This window comes from Callorhinus ursinus, unplaced genomic scaffold (genome assembly GCF_003265705.2).
Source record: "Callorhinus ursinus isolate GAN/ISIS: 27379988/994484 unplaced genomic scaffold, GSC_fseal_2.0 scaffold8, whole genome shotgun sequence".
Taxonomy (NCBI): Eukaryota; Metazoa; Chordata; class Mammalia; order Carnivora; family Otariidae; genus Callorhinus; species Callorhinus ursinus.
This window is the reverse complement of record NW_027397070.1, coordinates 34592143-34612932: the sequence shown is the minus strand read 5'-3', so window position 1 is coordinate 34612932 and position 20790 is coordinate 34592143. Positions and strand designations below refer to the sequence as shown.

At 34.8% G+C, this 20790-nt stretch overlaps 1 protein-coding gene across 2 annotated transcripts in view; it reads right to left on the bottom strand.

The window, feature by feature from the left end:
* MNAT1 (MNAT1 component of CDK activating kinase) overlaps positions 1-20790 on the bottom strand; it is a 202047-nt gene that overhangs the window by 102987 nt on the left and 78270 nt on the right. For both annotated transcript variants that reach the window (XM_025869928.2, XM_073895320.1), the window contains one exon: positions 15394-15519. In XM_025869928.2, the coding sequence (XP_025725713.1) occupies positions 15394-15519 (126 nt within the window). The remainder of the gene's footprint in view (positions 1-15393; positions 15520-20790) is intronic.

The following is a 20790-nucleotide window of genomic DNA, read 5'->3' as shown; positions in this document are numbered from 1 at the left end:
CGTTAAAACATGAAAGCACACAAAGACAATATGTAAATGAATGAGTATGGCTCTATTCCAATAAAACTTGAGTTAGAATAACAGGTGGTAGGTGGGATTGGCGTGGGTGCTATAATTTGTCCACTTCTGCTCTAGAAATCTACAAAGTGATGTCCTTAATTTATGCCTAGGTATTGATATGAATGTGACAAAGAGTAAACTTCTCAAGGCCAAGAAAAGAACCTGGGACCCAACAGGTAAAACATTTTCCAAAGCTCACACAGTTATCAGAATAGTTCAGATTCTCAATAAACAAGGTAAAAAGGTCTCAATACATGGGTCATCAGGTACAGTCCTCTAAATGTATCACCTTGAAAGTGGAGCTAAATTAGCCTAACATTAAAGTCTTCTCCTATATACCCTAATGATGCTTAAAAACAATCCTTGCAAGGATCTAACAGATTATAAGTAACTTAACTACAATCCCAAACAGTCTGAAAATATTTACTGGAATACCATAAACTACCAGGGCATTCAAAACCAAGGCAAAAATACATGACCCATACAAGGAGAAAAAATCAGTCAAAAGAAGACACAGAAATAACAAATGATTAAATTAGCAGACAAGGACGTTAAAAGAGCTGTTATAAATATGCTCTACATGCTTAAGAAGGTAGAGAAAAAACATGAACGTGATGAGAGAAATGGAGATAAAAAAAGACTCTCAGGGGCACCTGAGTGGCCCAGTCAGTTAAGTGTCCAGCTCTTGGTTTTGGCTCAGCTCCTGATCTCAGGGTCGTGAGATCAAGTCCCATGTAGGGCTTGCACTCAGCGGGGAGTTGGTTAGGACTCTCACTTCCTCCCCCCCCCTCTACTCCCCAAGCACACTCTTTCTCTCTAAAATAAATAAATAAATCTTTTATTTAAAAAAAAAAAGTTTCAGGGGTGCCTGGGCGGCTCAGTCACTTAAGCATCTGCCTTCAGCTCAGGTCATGATCTCAGGGTCCTGGGATCAAGCCCCACATCAGGTTCCCCACTCAACAGGGAGTCTGCTTGTCCCTCTCCCTCTGCCCCTCCCCCTTACTCATACACGCATGCTCTCTCTCTCTCCTCTCTCTCAAATAAATAAAATCTTTAAAAAAAAAAAGGTTCAAATGGAATATATAGAAATTTAAAATGCATACTACCCGAAATGAAAAATATAACAAGAAAGATAAACAGCAGATGAGGCACTAAGCAAAGTAAAAATCAGTGACCTTGAAAGCATAGTAATAGCAGTTAACTAAAGCACAAAGAAATAAGACTAGAAAAATAATCAACAAAGCACTGATGAACTATGTAACAATATCAATTATATGTAATTGAATTCGGGGTGGGAGGAGAATAGAAAAATATGTGAAGAAATAATTACCAAAATTTTTCCAAATTTGAAGAAGGTAAATTTAAACCAAACCATATCAATAATTACCTTAGAACAATAAGCAAAGGGAGATTGTCAGATTTAATTAAAAACCAAGATCCAACTGTACACATTAAGAAAGCAACTCATACCATGAAAACACCAATCAAAAAGCTAGAGTGGCTATATTAACATCAAAAAAAGTAGTAGTTAGGGGCACCAGGGTGATTCAGGTCATGATCTCAGGGTCCTGGGATCAAGCCCCACCTCGGGCTCCCTGCTCAGCGGGAAGTCTGCTTTTCCCTCTGCCATTCTCCCTGCTTGTGCTCGCTGTCTCTCCCTCTCTCTCTCAAATAAATAAAATCTTAAAAAAGAAAAAAAAAAGTAGTAGTTAGAACAAAGAATATTACCAGGAATAAAGAGGGATATTTCAAAATAAAGATGTAAAAGTATCAAAAGGATATAACTATCCTACATGTCTATGCAACTAAAAACAGAGCTTGAAAATATATAATGCAAAATTGATTTTTTTAAATCCATAATTATACTAGAATATTTCAACACTGTTCCCTCAGTTAGAAAAGAAAAAAAATCAATGAGGAAACAAGACTTAACAATATCAATTCACTTCACCTAATTCACATTTACAGAATACTCTTCCCAAGATCATAATACAAATCATTCAAACAAATCATACAAACAATTCACAAAAACTTCACCAAGATAGACCATACTCTGGGCTACAGAGCAAGTCTCAATATGTCAAAGATGTCTAAAATCATACAAAGCACATTCTCTCACTACAAGGGAATTAAACTACAAATCAAGCAAAAAAGTATTTAGAAAATCTGGAAATATTTGGAAATTAAACAACACATTTCTAAATAACCCATGGGTCAAGCATGAAATAGAAACCAAAATTACACAATTATTTTAACTAAATGAAAATGAAAACACAACTATGATGGCTACATGAATGCACCTCTCATCTCCCAAGTGCAGGAGCATAATGGAGTAAGAGTCCCAGCAGCTACACTATGAAATCCAGCTCCACATTTACACTAAGGCCATCTTCTAGCCAATGACTGACTGAGGCAGGAATACCAAGGCAGTTCCATAGTTAGGAGATAGAAGCTGCCCCTGCCAGAAACCTCTGTCACAAGAACTCCCCAGATGCCTTGCCAAACTTTCCTTAGAAATATACTATAGCGTAACAAAACAAACAAAAAAAAGAGAGAGAGAAAAGAGAAAAATATACTGTAATCTGAGACACTTTTACCCATTTTTTTTAAAAGCTTCCTTTTTTTTAAGATTTTTTTTTAAAGATTTTATTTATTTATTTGAGAGAGACAGACATAGTGAGAGAGAGAGCACAAGTGGGGAGGAGAGGGAGAAGCAGACTCCCCGCTGAGCAGGGAACCCGACATGGCGCTCCATCCCAGGACCCCGGGATCATGACCTAACCCAAAGGCAGATGCTTAACTGACTGAGCCATCCAGGTGCTCCTACCCAACCTTGTTTCTTTCTCCACTTGGGATCAAACCCACTTCACCATCCAATGATTTTCTCAGTCTCCTACAGCTGCCTCCTCATTTTCTCTCACAGTTATCTTCCCTAACACATTTAAACCCATCTTGGTAACTGCCTCTAAGAGGACTCAAACTGTCAAAATAGCATGTCCAATGTGTGAGATGCAACTAAAGAAATGGCTAAAAGAACATTTATACCATTAAGTGTCAGTAATTAAAAAAAAAATCAGAAAGTCTCAAATCAATCATCTAAGCTTATATCTTTAGAAATTAGAAAGGTAGAGCAAGTTATACCCCAATTAAGGAGAATGAAAGAAATAATAAAGAGTAAATATCACTGGTATGGAAAATAGAAGAGCAAGTGGAAAATAAATAACAACGTAAAAAACTGGTTCTTTGACCGCATCGAGAAAATTGATAAACCTCTAGTCAGAATGACTAGAGAAAAGAAGTAAGAAGATATAAATTACCAGTATCAGGAATGAAAGAGAAACAGTACTAGAAATCCTACAGGAATTTCCCAACTTATAAAGAGTCCAAATAGTAATGTTGCTACAAATATTATTAGACGAATAGTAACAAGAACACTACAATTAGTTCCAGACAATACTGTTTGTGCAGATAAAATTACAAAGAAAAAATAAATTTGCTTCACTAAAAAATTAAAGTATCACATTGACAAGCACTGCAGAAATTATTTGGTCATGCACATGTGCAGATACAGCCTTGTAAGACCGCCAAATATTTGTGGTAGCCAGACTTCTCAGAAAAATACTGTATGTATCAGAGTCCTCAGCAAACACAAAAAAATAATTTATTTCAGCATTTCCAAATATCAATTTTAGTAACCTTTTCAACTGATTACTACCAAAAAGCTCTTACTGACATGTGAAAATAATTTTAGGTATTTGAATTTCATAGCATGACCTCAGGAGCCAACGAAAGGATAAGCATTTTGAAATTACTGTGCAAGTTCATCAGAAGAAAACTCCTGGCTGGGAACCATAGAATGAACTTTGCTAAATTCACTCCTTCCATTCTTTTGCTCAGAATGCTCCTACATACCCATTTTAAATATGAAATGGCTTCTTTCTTCCCTTCCATCTTTCTTAAAGTTTACATTTCTCGAGGCTTAATTCTAGTTCACCATATTCCACAAGGATTTATTTAATTTGGGTCCCTTGGCAGAAAGCCTCACTGTATATAGAAATAATACTATTCAGTTAATTTTTACATGTTAGTTTTCACTTCCCACTTAGAAAACCAACTTTTGGAAGACAAAGACCATACAGGTAAAGTAGCAGAAAACACTTGAAATCTGTCAGACTTGCCTGAGCCTAAATCCTAGCTCTCCCACTTAGCAGAACTACGAGTTTGAGAGACTTATTTTATGTGAGTCATCATGTTTCCTCATAAACAGTAATATCACTATCAAACTTGTAGGATATTTGTGAGGATTAAATGAAATAATATTCAGGGACTGCTTTAATCACATCTTCTTTCTTTTCTGCCACTTATAAAATTATCATATCTTCAACACCAGCAGCTAACATTGCCCTGCATATGTAACAGGTACTTGATAAAACCCTATTGTGAGGGGGCGCCTGGGTGGCTCAGTCATTAAGCTGCCTTCGGCTCAGGTCATGATCCCAGGGTCCTGGGATCAGTCCCACATCGGGCTCCCTGCTCAGTGGGAAGCCTGCTTCTCCCTCTCCCACTCCCCCTGCTTGTGTTCCTACTCTATCTTTGTCTCTGTCAAATAAATAAATAAAATCTTAAAAAAAAAAAAAAAACCTATTGTGATAGGCTGATTGGTACCTGATAAAAATATCTGTAAGACTGAAAAATCTGTCTCATTACATTAAGCCATACAAAATAAAGTATATAAAACACTGTAGAAAAATGCTTGTTGAATACATTAATTCAATCAGGAAACCATTATTTCTGCATTCCAGACTGAGTATTTCCACATTTTCACATATCTAGAAAGTCTTCCAGCCTGCAACTAAAGGATCAAGGCTTCCCACTATTCATATCTTACTGATTTTAACTTGTTCCTATTACAATTAAAATAGCTGATATAATTCACAATTCCCTGATTCATTATTTCTGCCTATGCTCATGTCGAGACCATCAGACAAGTTTCCTGGAATAAATTCAACCACTGCAATAACTCCTATAGTCAATAGTTTGATCAGTAACTGCTTTTTTCCCTTCACCATAGTAAGGTATGGGAAAGAATATAAAGCTCACAGTATATAATTAGTTATTTCTAAGTCTCCCCAACTCTGGACACTAAATATTTCAGTTTCTTATATGTCCATAGTATAACTGAAATGTTATCTAGAAATATGGAATATTAAAAAAGCTTTCTTTTTTTTTAAGAGTTTATTTATTTATTTGACAGAGAGAAAGAGAGCACAAGCAGGCAGAGCAGCATAGGCCAAGGGAGAAGCAGGCTCCCCACCAAGCAGGGAGCCCGACTTGGGACCTGATCCCAGGACCCTGGGATCATGACCCGAGCTAAAGGCAGACATTTAACCAACTGAGCCACCCAGGTGTCCCTTAAAAAAGGTTTCTAAAGGCATTTGGGGGCCTATAAGGAATATCTAGTCAAAAAGATATGGTATAAATTTAAAAAGTCACAAACCCTACCTGCAATCAAAATTCACTGGTCTATTATAGTTTTTACCTATATCTATATCCATTTATACTTACAATAGGTCAGGCACTCTGAGTTTTATGTAATTATTTCAAAAACTACTCAACAACCCTATACTAATTCAAGGGGATACATGTACCCCAATGTTTATAGCAGCATTATTTATAATAGCCAAATTACAGAAATAGCCCAAGTGTCCATCAACTGATAAATGGATAAAAAAGATGTGGGATATATACACACACACACACACACACACACACACACACACACACACACACACATACACATATATATTAGAATATTACTCAGCCATAAGAAAGATGAAATCTTGCCATTTACAATGACATGGAAGGAACTAGAGATTTTATGCTAAGCCAAATAAGTGAGTCAGAGAAAGACAAATACTATATGACTCCACTCATATGTGGAATTTAAGATACAAAACAAATAAACAAAGGGAGGAAAAAAGAGAGAGAGAGGAAAATCAAAAAACAGACTCTTAACTATGGAGAACAAATTGATAGTTACCAGAGGGGAAGTGAATGGGGGGTTGGGTAAAATAGGTGATGGGGATTAAGGACACTTAACTACACTGGCTGAGATGAGCCCCGGGTGTTCAGGGAAGTGCTGAATCATTATATTGTATAAATGAAACTATTATTGCACTGTATGTTAACTGGAATTTGATTTAAAACTTTTTAAAATTTTTTTAATTAAAAAAAAAGAACTTAATAACTTAAGGCTTTATCAGGTTAAGTGATTTGCCCAAGGTCATACAGCTAGTACGTATGTAGCAGAGGAGCCACAATTTGAACCCCTTACAATAATATTATATGGCAACCCATTTTAAATAATTCTAAAAATAATAAAATTCAAATTTACAATTTTAATCATGAGCAACTATTCATTTTATAAAAGGTTTACATATTAAAGTACTCAAGATTATCCTAATTTATAAGAACCTCCAATTCCTTCCAAATATGACTGAACTAACAAAACTTCTATATACTTACATATAAACTCTTCAAAGCTATCTATGGTGAAAATTAGAATAGACTACAATTTTATCAAAATAACAAAATAGCTAGAGACATTTATTTATTTATTTATTTATTTTAGCTAGAGACATTTGTTAAGAGAAAGTAATAAATAGCTCAATCATTTATGTATGGATGGATTTCACAATGCATAACAACTGATAAGACTATTTTTAATGCTAATTTTACTAATATTTGAAAACACATTTAAAGATAAAAAACCCAAAAACAGAATTCGAATACTACTTGCATTTTCACAAGACTTTATAAAGGACACATGACTTCTTTGGTTGTTACACTCTGATTTGCTACGCAAGTGCAAACTGTCTATTAAAAACAGAATTAGGGGCGCCTGGGTGGCTCAGTCTGTTAAGCGTCTGCCTTCAGCTCAGGTCATGATCCCAGCATCCTGGGATCGGGCCCACATCGGGCTCCCTGCTCAGCTGGGAGTCTGCTTCTCCCTCTCCCTCTGCCCCTCTCCCTGCTCATGCTCTCTTTCTCTCTCTGAAATAAATAAAATCCTTAAAAAAAATTAAAAAAAACAATTAATGGAGCTCCTGGGTGGCTCAGTGGGTTAGGCGTCTGACTCTTAATCTTGGCTCAGGTCATGATCTCAAGGTCCTGCAATGGAGCCCTGCATTGGGCTCCATGCTCAGCAGGGAGTCTACTTGAGGATTTCTCTCCCTCTCCCTCTGTTCCTCCCTCTACTCGTGCTCTCTCTCTGTCTCTGTCTCTAAAATAAATAAATCTTAAAAAAAAAACAGGATTAATAATATTTGGTCAAGTTTTATTTTCAATTTTTAGGCAAATTCTTAAAGCACTTAAACTGTTTGGCTCAAATTTATGGTTTTATAGGACAAACCTGACTATTCAATACAGTTTTTATTTTATTTCAGATACAACTGGACATTAATTTTCTGTAACATTTTAACAAAGAGTTTAATCTTCAAATGAGATCAGAAGAATAAACAATGCTTGATACAAATAGCTAAATACTATTTGTTGCAGTCAGAAAAGCCAATGTATATCACAAATGAGCTCTGTTCTGGCTTATCCATAGATAATATAAAAATTTTTAAACATTAGGGTTAAAATACTCAAACAGCTTTCCCCTTTGGCAATGAATGGCACATTTCCCTAAACTACTCCCCAGTAATCACCCACAAAGGACCAAAAGCTATACTTAAAAATAATTCTTAGGGAACCTTTGTTGACTCTGTTTCCAGTTTGCATACAAAAGCACAGTCAAGTTTAGAACACCATCTTATCTGAAAAAGCACCAGATTCCCAGCCTTAGATTCTGGCTCCTAATTTTATGACCTGACAAATGTGGCTTTTCTCCCTCCCAAAAGACTAAGACCTATGGGGCACTTGGGTGGCTCAGCCGGTTAAGTGCACAACCCTTGATTTCAGGGCATGATCTCAGGGTTGTGAAATAGAGCCCTGTGACTGGCTCCATGCTGGATGTGGAGCCTGCTTAAGATTCTCTTTCTCCCTCTACCCCTGCCCCCCAAAAAAGACAAGACTAAGACTTAGTTACTTAAATCTAGATTTTCTATATGGATATTTTAATGATTTAACTACACAAATTAGCAACAAATGGGGGTAAAAACCTGATTTACTGAAGTTATCCATAGGCTCACCTGAGAATGATGTAATCAGGAATGGTAGCCATAGCTATTCTTTTGGGAAAAAGATTAGAATTACTTATGATATGAAGAAGAAACAGAAGACCCTAAAATTATATTGCTGGGATTTGAAACAACGAAATTAAAATAACTAATGCTTGACTGAGAAACAACATTGGAACTACTATTTTAAAAGTTCAGGGGCACCTGGCTGGCTCAGTTGGTAAAGCATGCAACTCGATCTCAGGGTTCTAAGTTTGAGCCCCACATTGGGTATAGAGATTAGTTAAAAAAATAAAATCTTAAGAAAAAAAAAGGCTCAAAACTATCACTACAGAAAAGACAAAATATATATAAAATGAAGTTTCTCCTGGGGCACCTGGGTGGGTGGCTTAGATGGTTAAGCATCTGCCTTCAGCTCAGGTCATGATCCCCAGGTCCTGGAATCAAGCCCCACGTTGGGTTCCCAGCTCAGCAGGGAGTCTGCTTCTCCCTCTTCCTCTGCCTTCCCTTGCTGTGCTCTGTCTCTCTCTCTCTCTTAAATGAATAAATAAAATCTTTTAAAAAAAATGAAGTTTCTCCTATTCATGCATAAGACAGTGATTAAATGGAAATCTAAAGTCAAGTCACAAATTATACAAATAATTTTTCTAAGATCCTATCCCTAACATGTCCCCACCCACTGAGAGTTTAATTCCTAGGAAATATAACTCAAAGAATTCATCAGGCACAATATATGTGAACATCCCTAACCAAAATCTGTTCGCTGATGACTGTCTCAACTCTACATATCTCAATATATAATAATTAAATCCTCATTTCTTACTCATTATATCATGCCAATTTTTAACCCTTTATCTTTCTCTGGGTTTAGTAAATAAATTTTGTCTTCTCAGTCACATCTCAAAGGATCTACTTCTAAAACCCTTTAACACATTTGTATGTCTTCCTTGAACCTTCTCCAAGTTCAGTATATCTGACTTCATTTGTTGTGTTGGACTTTGTTTAAGTAGAGCAGATCAGGAAAATAAAAGGTCATTGTGCTGGCTCCTGTCCCTTACATTACCCAGTCCATATAATCAGCCCACTATTAGAAGCAATAACTCAAATCCTAGCTCTCTTCAAATCAGAAAGACACCTGTAGGAGAATTTATAAATTCTGTTTTTTAATATTCTCATTAATTAAATAATGAGGTATAATAGAAAGAGAATGAGTTTCGGTGTCACCTTTGATATGTGATCTAACTTCCCTGAGACTCAGTTTTCACAACTGCAAAAATAAGAATACCATTTCATGGAGTTATAAAAACAAAAGATAAGAACTTTTACTAAAAAGAATTACCAAAGGTCACAAAGTCCTAAGCAATGTTGGCATCCTTACCAACATTTGCTCAATGAAATCAACCCCTGGGATATAGATGCTCAATAAATGTTACTTTCTATTCTGCAATTTAGGATTGATTTTTCCAAAGAGTATAAAAACATTCAACTAGATAAACATTGGATTTTCATCTACATTATGTTCAGACTTCCCAGCCAGTGGTATTAATAAATTCACATAAAAACTGTGTCATTTAAAAATTTCACCTTGCTGTTGAACCAAAAGCTGAATTGTTACAGGATACAATAATAATAGGTATTCTATCATACACTTAAGTTACATGAATCTCAACAAGCATTAAAGTAATTAGATCACCTACCTTCCATCATATCAAAAAAAATCAATTCCAGGTGGATAATAAAAAAGTAAAACAATAAAGGCATCAAAAGATACCCTCAAGAAAGTGAAAAGAAACAAGCCACGAGTGAAAAAAACTCCTGTTGTTTTCCTAAATTGCTTGTGGGTTTTTTTGTGGGGGAAGGAGTAGGTAAAAGAAAACACTTTTATTTCTCAGAGCAAGTTAGAAGAGAAGTATGAAGATGTGCAACAAATCACAAATGTCACTACTGAAATCACACAACCAAAAATCCCTATCCCTTGAGAGACAGCAAATGATTTTTTTTAAGATTTTATTTTGAGGTTTGAATATACCAAACATGGGGCTTGAACTCACAACCCCAAGATTAAGAGTCATGATCCACTGACTGAGCCAACCAGGTGACCCAGCAAATAATTTAAGTTCCTGCAACACATATCATTAATAAAAGGCTTAGATCCAGAACATATAAAAAACGCCTACACATTAGCAAGTTTTGAGCAGGCACTTCAGAAAATAGGATAGCCAATGCTCAATGTCATTAGTGATCAGCAAAATAAAATGCAGATTAGAATCACAAAACACTACTAAATGCCTACCAGAATGGTAAAATCGGAAAAGACAGAAAATCACAAATGTTGACAAAAATGTGGAATAACAAGAACACTGCTGGTAGAAGTACAATTGGCAAAAATCACTTTGTAAAATGATTTGGCAATATTGCCTAAAATGAACAAACATATTCGCTATGATCTGATAATTCTATTCTTAGGTAAATAGCCACCAAAACAATATGTGTACATGTGCGCCAAGAAACATATATTAACACGTTAGCATAATTCATAATACCCAAAACTCAAAGGGATCCAATCATCCAGCAACAGTAGAATGGATAAATCGTAGTATGTTCCTTCAATGGAACATTATCCAACAATGAAAAAGAAAAAAAAAAGCGCTATATGCAAAAAACATGGATGAATCTCACAAATATGAACAGGCCCAACATTAATCATGTTAAGACATATATGCTTAGATGTTAAAGTTATTTATAAGAACAAGAAAGGGACTGCCATAAAAGAAGAATGACAACTTTGGGATGCGTGGGTGACTCAGTCAGTTAAGCGTCTGCCTTCGGCTCAGGTCATGGTCCCAGGGTCCTGGGATCAAGTCCGGCATCAGTGAGGAGTCTGCTCAGTTTGGAGTCTACTTCTCCCTCTCTCTGTCCTTCCCCCCATTTGTGCTCTCTCTCTCTCTAATTAATTAATTAATTAATTAATTAAATTTTTAAAAAAGAAGAAAAGTGACTACTTTGAGGAAAAAGAATGGGGAACTGACCAAGTCTAAGGGGTCATAAGGCAGGCTTCTAGAGCACTGACAATTATTTTTTTTTCTTTTACCTCTGTGATGGTAACACAGATGTTCACTTTGTGATAACTGAAAATGGTAATATTACTCAACAAAAAGGAACAACAACAACATGCATGACCTCAAATACATCTTGCTAAGTGAGCAAACCTTGACTTAAAAGGCCTGTATGTATGATTCCTTTTATATGACATTCTAGAAAACCCAAAACAATAGAGACACAGAACAAACCACTAGTTGCTTAGGGGGGTTGGAGGTACAGGCTATGAAATGGTAGAACAAAGGAATTTTGAGGAGGGATAGAACTGCTCTATATTATGACTATGGTGGTAGATATACAACTATGCATTTGTCAAGACCCTGTATACCACAAAGAATGATCTTTACTATATATGAATTAAAAAATAAATTTTAAAAAACTTTAAAACACTATGGTCACAGCACTACCACAGATTTAGAGAAGTATCAAAATGACAAATTTATCATAAAATTCCCTCAAATTCAAGAATCTTAGAAATATTTTATTATCTAATTACACAATGTAAAAAAATCATTATGTAATTCACTTAGATATTTAACTATAATAATAACAATAAACATTACTGATGGGGCACCTGGGCGGTGCAGTTGGTTAAGCAGCTGACTCTTGGTTTTGGCTCAAGTCATGATCTCAGAGTCATGAGATCAAGCTCAGCATCAGACTCTGCACTGGGCATGGAGCCTGCTTAAGATTCTTTACCTCCCTCTGCTCCTCCCCCTCCCTCTCTTAAAAAAAAAATTACTGATAACATTAAAGATGAACGTGGTTAACATTATATATATATTTAATCCTCCAAACAATCATATAAAGTGAAAATTATCTCAACTTTACCAATGAGGAAACAAACCCGGAAAGAATAAAGAAGTATCTTACCCATGCATAGACATCTAGTAAGTGGTGAAGCTGAAGTTTAATCCCCTTGTACCTGAGTCTTTCCATGCCTATTTTCTTTTCTCTATACTGTCTCTTAATTCAAAAGAGAATTCCTTAACGAATAATTTTTTCTTTACATTATATGAATAATGTAAAGAAAAATTCACCAACCTAGAATAATGTACCATGAAAAATTATCTTTTAAAAGTTTTTTCTTTACATTATATGAAAATGTGTTAATACTTCCTAAATTTGTGAATTTAAAATTGATTGGGAATATTTTATATTATTCAGGTACCCATATATTCATAATCATATAAAACGAAGTTAAAATATGCAGCCTCTGCCCTCAAGATGTTATAATCTAACAGGCGGCGCACGTATGACTAACAAGGTAGGCAATTTTAAAAATCAAAAAACAGTAGCTGGGCACCTGGGTGGCTCAGCCGGTTAAGTGTCTGCTTTCGGCTCAGGTCACGATCCCAGGGTCCTGGGATCGAGTCTGCTTCTCCCTCTGCCCCTTCCCCCTCTTGTGTGCCTGTGTGCACTTTCTCTCTCTCTCTCTCTCTCTCTCTCTCTCTCTCCCTCCCTTTCTCTTTCTCCTGCAAAAATAAATAAAATCTTTAAAAAAAAAAAACAGTAGCTGAATGGGCAGTTGGGGAGAAAAACATTGGTAGTGTGAGTACCTCATAATAATATGACAGCTCTGCTTCCTCCTATATCTTACATCATCACTGTCATTCACTTTACTTATATATAAGTGAGTGTGTGTGTATACACATACACATAAGCAAACATATTCAAATACAGTATTGTTATTAAACAAACTGTTACCTGTTAGATTAAGAATAAAAAAGTAAGTTTTTATTTTACCTTCACTCTTTTCTTCTCTGATGCTCTTCTTTTATTTAGATCTGAGTTTCTGCCTATATCATTTCCTTAGCTCTAAAAGAACTTCTTTTAACATTTCTTGCAATGAAGGTCTACTGGCAAAAAACTAGTTTGTCTGATAGTCTTTATTTCTCCTTCACTTTTTAATTTTAGAAAAAGAGAGAGAGAGCATGCATGCACAAGGTGAGAGAGGGGCAGAAGGAGACAGAGAATCCTTGAGCAGAGGAGACTCCCCCGTGAGCTTGGAGCCCAATGTGGGGCTCAATCCCAGGACCCTGAGATCATGACCCAAGCCAAAATCAACATTAGGCCGCTTTACCAACTGAGCCACCCAGGGATCCCAATTTCTCCTTCACTTTTAAAAGATAATTTTTCATGGTACATTATTCTAGGTTGGTGATTTTTTTCTCTCATCACCTTAAATATTTCACTCCACTCTCTTCTTGTGGTTTCTGAGGAGAAGCCAGATATAATTCTTATCTTTGCTCTTCTATAGGCAAGGTATTTTTCCCCCTCTGGCTGCTTCAGGAATTTTTATCTTCCATTTTCTGATATTTGAAAATGATATACCTAGGTGTAGTTCTTTTGGCACTTATTCTACTTAGTGTTCTCTGAGCTTTCTGGATCTTTGGTTTGGTATCTGACATTAATTTGGGGGAAATTCTGTTACTGTTTCAAATATTCTGTGCCTTTCTCTCACTCTCCTAGCATTCCCATTATGCATGTGTTATACCTTTTATAGTCACCCCACAGACCCTGGATATTCTGTTCTGTTTCCCACCCACCCCACCCCCGGTCTTTTTCTCTTTGGTTTTCAGTTTTCAAGGAGTGTACTGATATATCCTCTTGCTCAAAGATTTTTTCATCAGGGTGTCTAGTCTACTAATGAGCCCATCAAAGCCATTCCTCATTTCTGTTAGTGTTCTTTTCTCTAGCATCTCTTTTTGGTTCTTTCTCAGAATTTCCATCCTTCTCCTTACCATTGCCCACTTTTCTTACATGTCATCTACATTATCCATTAGCACCCTTAGCATATTAATCACAATTGTTTTATATTCCCAGCCTGATCATTCCAACACCCCTGCCATATCTAAGCGTGGTTCTGATGCTTGGTCTATCTCTTCCAACTTTGTTTTCTGACTTTTAGTATGTTTTATTATTTTTTTCTTGACAACTAAGGCATAATAGACTGGGGGAAAGGCACTGCTATAAATAGACCTTTAGCAATGTGGTGGTGAGGTATGGGGGATGGCAGAGCATTTTATAGTTCTATGATCAGGTCTCAGTCCTTTAGAAAGCCTGTGCTTCTAGACTGTGAACTTCATAAGAGCTTCTCAATTCATCCCACCTCCCCTCAGGCAGGGCAGAATGGTTAGAGTATGCTGAAGTTATGTTGTTTCCCTTCTCCCATACAGAAGGCTTGAACAGCTGGAATTGGGTATTTCCCTTCCCCCTACATCAGGTAGGTTCTCATAAACTCCAGTAGGTTAGACTCTGATGAAATAGTTTATCCTGAGGATAGGCCTTATTAAGAAGAACAAAATGATCTGGTATATTTCAAAATTGTTCCTTTTCCCTTTTCTCTGCTAAAAGCAAGAGGGGATTTTTCTCTAATATTCACTGAGAGAACGTGATAGAGATGCAAGAGGTAAAACTCACAAAAGTGCAGGGGCCCTCAATAACTGGTTCCCCCACAGAGTTCTGAACTCTCAGAGTTGTCCACACTGAGCCTCCAGCAATTTGTCAATTACAATCAGATTTACCTATACCAGCACTAGTTCCTGGCGAGGTTGCTATTCTAGTTAAGTTGTGATTCCCTGTATTCTCTACCGATCTCTACAATTTTGAGGGCAGTGGTTTGCCTTATGACCTCTCTTCATTCATGGATCTAAGAAAAGTTGTTGGATTTTTCAGTATGCTCAGCTTTTTATTTGTTGTTAGAATGGGATGACAATATCCAAGCTTCTTACAAGCCAAAAAAGAAACCAGAAGCCTGCATTTTCTTTAAGAATGTTCTTCTACAAGCTTAAAAATTTATGTAGAATAAGAAAAAAACATACAAACCCAATTTCACATACAACAAAATTGTGTTGTGTACTTTGAAAATTATTTATTACTTTTCACTTTCCCCTTTCACTGCATGTATTCATTTTTCTATAGGTCTAGCGTAGATCAGACACTGTTCTTAAAACATGTGAACCTTCCAATTTAACTGTAGAAATCAATATAAAGTTATAAAGTGCAATCCTTGAAATACATTCTTCAAACATGCCATTAAAATACAGCTTACCATTTTGATGCCTGTGGAGAATGTCACTGGTTTTATAGGTTTAGGTTTCTCAAGTTGCATTTCCAACTGGGTAGATCGATCTTTATGCTGAGCCAAAAGGAGAGCAACAGGGAGATCAGAACTCTCCTGTAAGAAAAGTAAAAGTGCAATATGAAAGTTAAAAAGGAAAAACTAATGAGCAACAAGTCTTTTATTTTAAATTATGCCTTTTCATAAGCATTTGATGTCAACCTAAATATTCACTTTATGGAGAACACTTCACAAAAAAATTTAACATTCCATAATAAGAAAAGGCTGTTTGAGATTCATAAATCAAAATAACCTGCAAAAAAAGTATTTTTATAAAATCCACATTAAAGACAATATAAATAGAGTCTTATTTCATCTAACAAAGCCAACCATATTTATTAAACTAAAAAAAATTAAAAGCTAATCACAAAAAGAGTAATACAAAGTACTATAACTTAGATCAGATGTTTATCTAAGACACATTCTTCTACCAGTGAATTCAGACCAGTCTGCAATTGTTTCCCATTAGATTTCACCTGAGGCCGTTTGGAAATGATCCTTGTTCTGTTTTGCACAATGGAACAATTGTTGAGTACAACCAAAAATATATTTATTCTCCTTTATGGACTTATTTTTAGAAATTAAGTCTAGATTTTCTTAATTAATGCAATGATAGTAAATATTTCTAATATCTTATACTGATACTAAACCAGGGCTACTATTTACACAAATCTGTACACATACATATTAATAACAAGAAAATTACTAATTCTTATATGTAGGCTTATTTATCCTGTTTAACATGAAGTTCTCTTATATGTTTAAAGTGCTGTGGAACTAAGGTCTAAACTAAATGTATCCAGACCTCTTCCTTTCTGAGTTTTCAGTTAAATAAGAACACAAAAACACATGCAGAAGGAAGCCAAGAAGGAAGGAGATCATATATACAAACACAGTACTTTATATGTGTAAACAAAAATGAAGGTTACAAACACATTTCTATCTCCTATACCAAGGCTACCTACAAAAACACACATATTCTTCAAATGGCCTACAGATTTTTAAAATAATAACTACCTAGAATTTAATCCTTAAAAAAACTATATTGTTAAACATTTCATAGTATGAAAGTAAAAATATAGCAGAATCTAATTTTCTTTCCAAATCAACAACTTAAGAATATTTTTAAGGCACAAATGTAGTTCAATTAACATACTTAAAGGAATTGTTTTAAGGCTACAGTACAGAAGAAATTCAAATAACAAGCAATTTATTTCAACAGAATTGTCCTAGAATAAATTTGTACCTAAAGATTTGGTAACAGAAGTGCTTTGCAAGAGCAATTTACAAAGATTAAATTTTTTTAAATGAAAGAACACAAGTTTGATTTATAAGATAGAGCCTTGGGACCTTTAGCAATAATAAAGGAGAATGAATGAAATATACTATGAGAATATACTTGAATACCTATCATATTCTACAATAAAGCATTAGTTCTGTATTAGTAACAGTATTACTGTGAATTTCTGCAGCTATTCTAGATTTCCATTAAGAATTTTATAAAAAAAAAAAAAAAAGGGGGTTGCCTGGGTGGCTCAGTTGGTCGGGTGTCCAACTCCTGATTTCAGCCCTGGTCAGAATCTCAGGATCATGAGACTGAGCCCCACATCAGGCTCCGTGCTCAGTGAGGAGTCTGCTCGTCCCTTTACCTCTGCTTCCCCCCACCCCCACTCCCCACCCCTGCTCACTCACCTTCTCAAATATTTTTTTAAAAAAAGAACTTTAAATAAAATGTAAAAAAAAATTTATATAAAATGTAAAATTAATAGAGATTTTAAATGGGCTGTGGCCCAAAACAACTTTTGAAACCCATTACTATCTTTTCATATGTAAAAACTAACATAAGAAAAATAAATTTCTTTGGCATTCCTTCTCAACTTATACTCTAAGTGAATTCAAATGCTCTTCCATAGCTGGTATTTACTCTAATAAGTGAACGTCCTTGTGTAAAAGCAAGACAATGTGTTCACTTCAAAAAGGTTGCTAATCAATACTTCGGCCCGTTTTAATCCTGGTTTTGCTTTCACATAAAAGGACCTGAATATTAAAATGTCTTGGTACTACAGCTGAAATTCAATAAAAAAATAAACATTCTAGGAGTCTAAAACTAATTTTGACATTAAGCCATACAATTTACTTCAATCTGCTTTATTCCATTTTAGCATTCAAAACTCTGAAGCCTGAAAATCTTTGTGAATGTTAAATTAGAATGAAGCAGGAACTCTAACAACAACAACAAAAATCTACAGAGTAAAATAAACTATGGGGGGGCGCCTGGGTGGCTCAGATGGTTAAGCGTCTACCTTCGGCTCAGGTCATGATCCCAGGGTCCTGGGATCGAGTCCCACATCGGGCTCCCTGCTCCTTGGGAGCCTGCTTCTCCCTCTGCTTCTCTCTCTCTCTCTCCCTCTCTCTCCCTCTGTCTCTCATGAATAAATAAATAAAATCTTTTAAAAAAATAAATAAACTATGGGAACATACATGCTCTCAGGAATACATAAAATGCAAATTCAGCTTTGCAAGTTATTTAATTTTTCTTAGCTTTCCAGTCTATCTTGAAAGGTTCTCTAAACTACATTAATTGCCTGAAGGTATACTGTTTAATATTTAAAGAAATTTTAATAAGACTGCCTGTAATACTCATTAAAAGCTTTATAATGACCATTTTTTAAAGATTACTTTAACTGACTTTAAGCAAGCCATCTGGCAAACAATATTTCTAATAAAAATCAGCTACTACATTTGACAACAATATTAGCCCTTAACAAAATTTAAGACATAACTGAAGAGAATTTTCAAATAGGAATATAAAAAGATTTAATAAGTCAGGACCTGTTTAAAAATCTTTTCCCAAACTGTTAAAAAAATTGAATTTACAGTTAGGATTAAATAAACGGACTTTTTAGGCAACATTATGGTAAATGCTAAGCCATAAACATTAAGACCATAACATTAAAATCCTGTCACATACAGTATAACGTAATGCTTTTTAAAGATTAAAAAGTGACCATTAGCACAAAAACCAAACCCAAACACAGGAGAAAAAAATTCTAATAAGTAGTACTTGTTGCCTAAATTAGATCCAGAGAATAATTCTAAGATTTAAGCTTCTAGACATATTTACAAATGCCAATATTATCTATTTTATAGAATCTAATACATGAACAAACATAGAAAAAGAAATAGAATGTGTTTTTTTACTTATTAGGGATTCAGGAAGATAAAAAGAAATTTAATAAATACTTTCAATTAGTCAATAAGAACTAAAACATATGGTCACATTTTAACAAAAAAATTTAATGATTATTAAAAAATTAAAGTAACAGAATTTTTAAAAATAAAATTAGGAAACCAGAAATTCAAAACGTACTGATATTCTAAAACAATCTATTGTAATTCATTGTTCTAATGAATACAGTAAATTGCTAAGGATTATTTAACCACCATGTTACATGATCTAAATGGTGAAGAAAGTATGTGCAGTAATGACTTGCAGGTGAAGAAAACAGGAAGTTGTGGGGGGGGCGGGTCTCACAAAAACCAATATTAACTCCAGATTATACACAATGTACAACATTGGCAGTTTCACATCTTGCTTCATGCCCCACTGAATTAAAGGGGAGCTTCATGCCAATAGCAGCTCAATGAGGCAGCAAAACTTATTACTTATTACTTTGATAATAATTTGTAATTGCTTTGCAAAGCTAGCTAACCTCAAAATTAAATCTAAAAACTATTTAGATGCAATATTTTTAAATGTTAAACTGTATTTTCATTTCATATCTAAGTACTATATTTTGAATTAATTCAATTAATTGAACAAAGGAGAAGGGTTACAAAGGAAAGTGTGTTCTTCTTTGTATAAAATGATGGGGGAAAGAACCTTTCAATAGAATAATTTTAACACTACACCAAAAACTAATGATGTAATGTATGGTGATTAACATAATAAAATAAAATTAAAAAACATAATTTTAACATCAGTATTTACTAATTCATTCTTTAAAGTTTTCAATTTCTCACAAGATAATGTTAACAAAAAATGTGAAACACATGTGTCATTTCAGCTGTTAAAAGCCACAACTGACACTTAATAGTTTCAAGAAAAATTAATGGAAATTGCTAAGGAAAATCTTTTTATATGCTACTGTCTTCATTTTTAGAAACCAATTCATATTCCACTTATACAAAGTAGATAGGGTTTATGATAAGCATTTTCTATCTAAGCCTCATTAATGCCCTTACTCTTACCTTTCCTTTACTATCTCGCCTACTTCTAATTTAATTATCTTGCTTTCTCTTTTTATTCCTAGGTAGCTAACTTTTGGCCAAAAGAACAGTAGAAAAATATATACATACACATTTACCCAATCATAGAGTAACAAACACCATATCAACTAGACCAAAGAATTAAAGTATGTGAACACCACATAGAAATTAATTAGAGGGGAGGGGGGTGGGGGGATGGGTTAGCCTGGTGATGGGTATTAAAGAGGGCACGTTCTGCGTGGAGCACTGGGTATTATGCACAAACAATGAATCATGAAACACTACATTAAAAACTAATGATGTAATGTATGGTGATTAACATAACAATAAAAAAATTTTTTTAAAAGACATGAAATAGAAAAAAAAACAATGAATCATGGAACACTACATCAAAAACTAATGATGTAATGTATGGTGACTAACATAACATAATAAAAAAAAGTTCAAAAAAAAGAAATTAATTACGTGGACAGAAAAGGAAAGAGAAGAATGCAAACAGACTTTCTGGAGAGGACCATTTCTACTGTGATTTTATCAGTATGGCCCCAGCTTATAAGCATCAAATAATATATTGTCAAATCTATGAAACACTTCATAAACCTTAGTTATTATTACTGCTGTTATCTAACAATGGTGAATACTTGGGAAGCTAACTACTGGGAAACACAAATAACTCACAAAACACTGCCATTTCTTTGGAAATGGCATTTGCATTTTCTCATGCAAAAATATGAAACACAGTTCTCACAGAGTAACGAGAATCACTATAAATTTCACCATGAAGCCCAAACACTTGAAAATGAGCTAGTTATAAGAAAGCAAGTATTAATCAGGAGAAAACTGCTCTGAAAACAATGAGTTTTAGTAAGTTTAAAAACACATAAATAACCTATAAATAGTACACTGTCTCGCATCAGTTATATTGCTCTTTCATCTGAAAATAAAACAGATATTGACAAAATGTTTTTTTTAATGAAGGAACAGAAGTTGACTACACCAACATTGAATATACCAGTAGAAATGCCATTTAAATGCCATTATCCAGCATAATAAATAGGA